Source organism: Pollicipes pollicipes, unplaced genomic scaffold (assembly GCF_011947565.3).
Source record: "Pollicipes pollicipes isolate AB1234 unplaced genomic scaffold, Ppol_2.1 Scaffold_1600;HRSCAF=1878_pilon_pilon_pilon, whole genome shotgun sequence".
Taxonomy (NCBI): domain Eukaryota; kingdom Metazoa; phylum Arthropoda; class Thecostraca; order Pollicipedomorpha; family Pollicipedidae; genus Pollicipes; species Pollicipes pollicipes.
Window position 1 is genome coordinate 9,310,622 of NW_023595962.1, and position 3,205 is coordinate 9,313,826.

General features: G+C 50.0%; 1 protein-coding gene across 1 annotated transcript in view; it reads right to left on the reverse strand.

Annotated features, from left to right (window-relative positions):
- Window positions 1–2,277: 2,277 nt before the first annotated feature.
- Window positions 2,278–3,205, reverse strand: part of LOC119093584 (prosaposin-like) — a 21,708-nt gene continuing 20,780 nt past the window's right edge. Inside the window, exon 13 of the mRNA XM_037216562.1 lies at window positions 2,278–2,289. Coding sequence (XP_037072457.1) covers window positions 2,278–2,289 — 12 coding nt within the window. The remainder of the gene's footprint in view (window positions 2,290–3,205) is intronic.

Genomic DNA, 3,205 nt, shown 5'->3' on the forward strand with positions numbered 1-3,205 from the left:
GCCGGCCGGGCGCCCTCGGAAAATGACGTCACAATTTTTAGCAGCATATTCCTAATCGCGTTCACATTCATATGCGCCCGAAAACGTGGCCACGCACAACGCAGTCATTTATGCGTGGAGTCCAAATATGAATATGGCCGGGTACGCACCACAGCGTTCGGCACTCGCATCATTGTCCACGTCACCTCTAAAGCTCACCATGAAACCTTCAGGCATCTAGTAGTAAAAAACCGGTTACGCATCTGTCCGTCAGTAAGAACCGAATCGAAATATGAATAACAGACATGTGTTCGCCACGTTTTCAGTAATATGTTCTTCTCGCAGGCTGACCTTTATAGGTCACCGCATAGGCTACAGGGAATCAATGACACACAATGTTCACACAATAATTCGCTAATGATGCGTCAAATTACAGCATGAAAAACCGTCACATGCTCACTATGACGCCAGGGTATCCACCATGGACAAAATGACCTCCAAAGATCAATATTAAAGGGAGTGTTCTACATTTCCATGGTGTTTTGAGCCGAGATAGCCATTTTGAAGATCATTCAGTGGAGTTCGCAGCCCGGCCCTTTTTAAGGCTCATGATCTTTGGTTCCTGAGCCTGACGCCCGCGAATTTGTGCAGACTATTTCAAGATCATCCTGATGCCATAGAAACGTCACACGAATCCTGCCACCATCATTGCCAGTGCAGCGCGAAGGCCACGAACAATATTGCTATCATTACCATAGACAAGAGTATTAACCATTACCAACATTACAAAACATATTACGTTTCGTACCATGGCGTACGTCAGTACGATTTTCTGGCATCAACATGCTTCAGTTGGCTTTGAACCTAGGTGACAACGTCCCATGCAAGTGTTGAACTCAGTTGGTTATTTAGTTAGTTGGAATTAGAGTCCCTCGAACATGGCCATTTCCGAGCTATGAGAACACAATAATGGATAACAACGGCAGGTTCTACAAGCACCTGGGGATCCAATCGCCGGGACTAAGCCTGCGCAGCAGTCCTTTTGTAGGGCATGTGCATGGCTTCCGAACGGGGCCCCACTAGGAGGCCTAGAAGCCCTTGGCGAAGATGCTGCAGCCTCCGCCCTCATTCCGAAACATAAGAACGAGGCATCGAGTAACTTAAGAATAAGCACCACCCGTGGAAGGTGCATGCGGTCTGCCCTTGGACAAATGGGGGTCACGAGGGTGCAGGATGAAGCGAGAAATGGGATTAAAAGGGCGGATATCGAACACGATTGGGATGTTTGGTTGTTTGGATTAGAGCCCTTTCGACCAGGAATCATGATTTCGGGGCCATGGGATGAAAGGAGAATGGATAAACGGTAGGGCGAAACCTTATGTGCCTGGACGGGGAGGGGGGAGGGGGGCGGGGAGGGAGGTAAACCGCCGAACCTCAGCCCTCGCAGGCACCCCCTCGAGGGTGTGCGCTGGGCGCCCTGCCGGGGTTTCACTCCAACGGGGCTTCTCGGCCGACGGGTGACTGATGCATGCAGCCTGCCCCAAACCAGGCGGGGCATCGAGGATTCAAGATAAATCAAGGAATGAGGATAAAAGGGTCCGATCTACAAAAACACGAATCACGTTTTGCTCTATATAGTATAGTAAGTTTGATGGTGGTACGGCTTAGAACGGAATACGTGGGAATCGAATGACCTAAAATAGTGTCACAACCGGGGCATAAGAATATGTAAGTTCTGCTGTTCCCGTGTCTCGCCTCCGGCTCACTGGTACGCACTGGACGTCCAAAATCGCTTCTGTGTTTAACACTTGTCACAGGAACCCGTCGCAATCCGTCCCGACCTATCCCGTAGTGTGGACGTCGCACGTCCCAAGCGTACGTCCCCGCGCCAGGTAGCTTTCAGAATCCTCCCTTTGTTATCGCCCCCCTCTCCACAACTCCGGCGGCCGCGTTCCATCGCACGGAACGTGGCCGCCGGCCGCGTTCCTTCCTCCGCCTGGAGCAGGAGGGAACTCCTCTATACGGCACTCGGCGGACTACGCCAAATGACGCCTAAACGCCACGTGCTTAAAGGGTCACAATGAAACGACTGCAATGAACTATCGCAATGAACGATTATGTTTTGAGTCAGCATATTTACTAAATGCTAAAATTATTTGTCAACACGGGCTTTTGTGCTTACAAATCTTTCAATAGCTGCAAGTGAGCTTTTGCCATCACTTCTGACGATGGCCTCAATATCTTCAAATGAGAAACACTCCGCTTAATTCTCCGGGTAAATGGGAGGTAAAAAGGCGGTCACTCATTTTTCTGTCAGCATCGCAACATAGAGCTCAAGAGGTCAAGAGAGTCTCAATTAGCAAAGAACTATTTTTTTCTGCTCATGGACTCTTCATTTGCGCTTGATTGCTTTTGGTAGCTCGGAGGCCAAAGACGTGCGTTACAAATGTGTGTCCGTTCGGAGCCCCTTCGGAGCCTATGGGGTCCTTCGGGATTAAAGGTAGGGGGCATGGTTCCGTGCCCCCCTCCCCCTTTGAGATCCATCACTTGCTTCAGTCTCCCAACTTTGGCTTCAGACCCGCAAAGTCTGGGAAGAAAATGGGCCGAATCCGGAAAGGAACCCCTTTGTTGGCGGATTTAGGGCAGTTCGAGTAGTTTTTATCATTGTCCAGCCGCCCCCCGCCCCCCCCCCCCGCACTCATTTTGAGGATCTTTGCCCCTGGACCGCATCCATAAGGAACAATTGCGTACAAACATCGGCATACAACATACCACATTGCAGCATATTGTTAAAGGGGGCATGCAAACAGCCTTTTTCCTTGCAGTTTTTTTGCGCGTGAAGATTTTCGTTACAATTGTTTCCCGGCAAACATCAACTACTCCAATATCATGAATCATGCGAATTTTCTGTATACGCTTTTGTTCGCAAGTAATATTATGTTTTCACATCTCTCGTATGAGTGAGTGCTCAAATGTAGGCGATACAGGGCCAGCAACTAAATGTATTAAAGCCCTGCTTGTCCGCTTATGTTGGAATGGTAGTAGCAGTTCCCGTCAGCGAAACAATACGCCATTTTGATTGGTGTTTATCCGCTCACGTAGACTTCGCCCCCACATCGGAGCACCAGCCGGCAGTGTTGACCTTGGAGATCAGCTGCCTTTTCGGCGCGTGCGCGCGGGTTTCCAATACAGATCGTTGCCGGGAGCCGGCCTGGTCAGGGCGTTG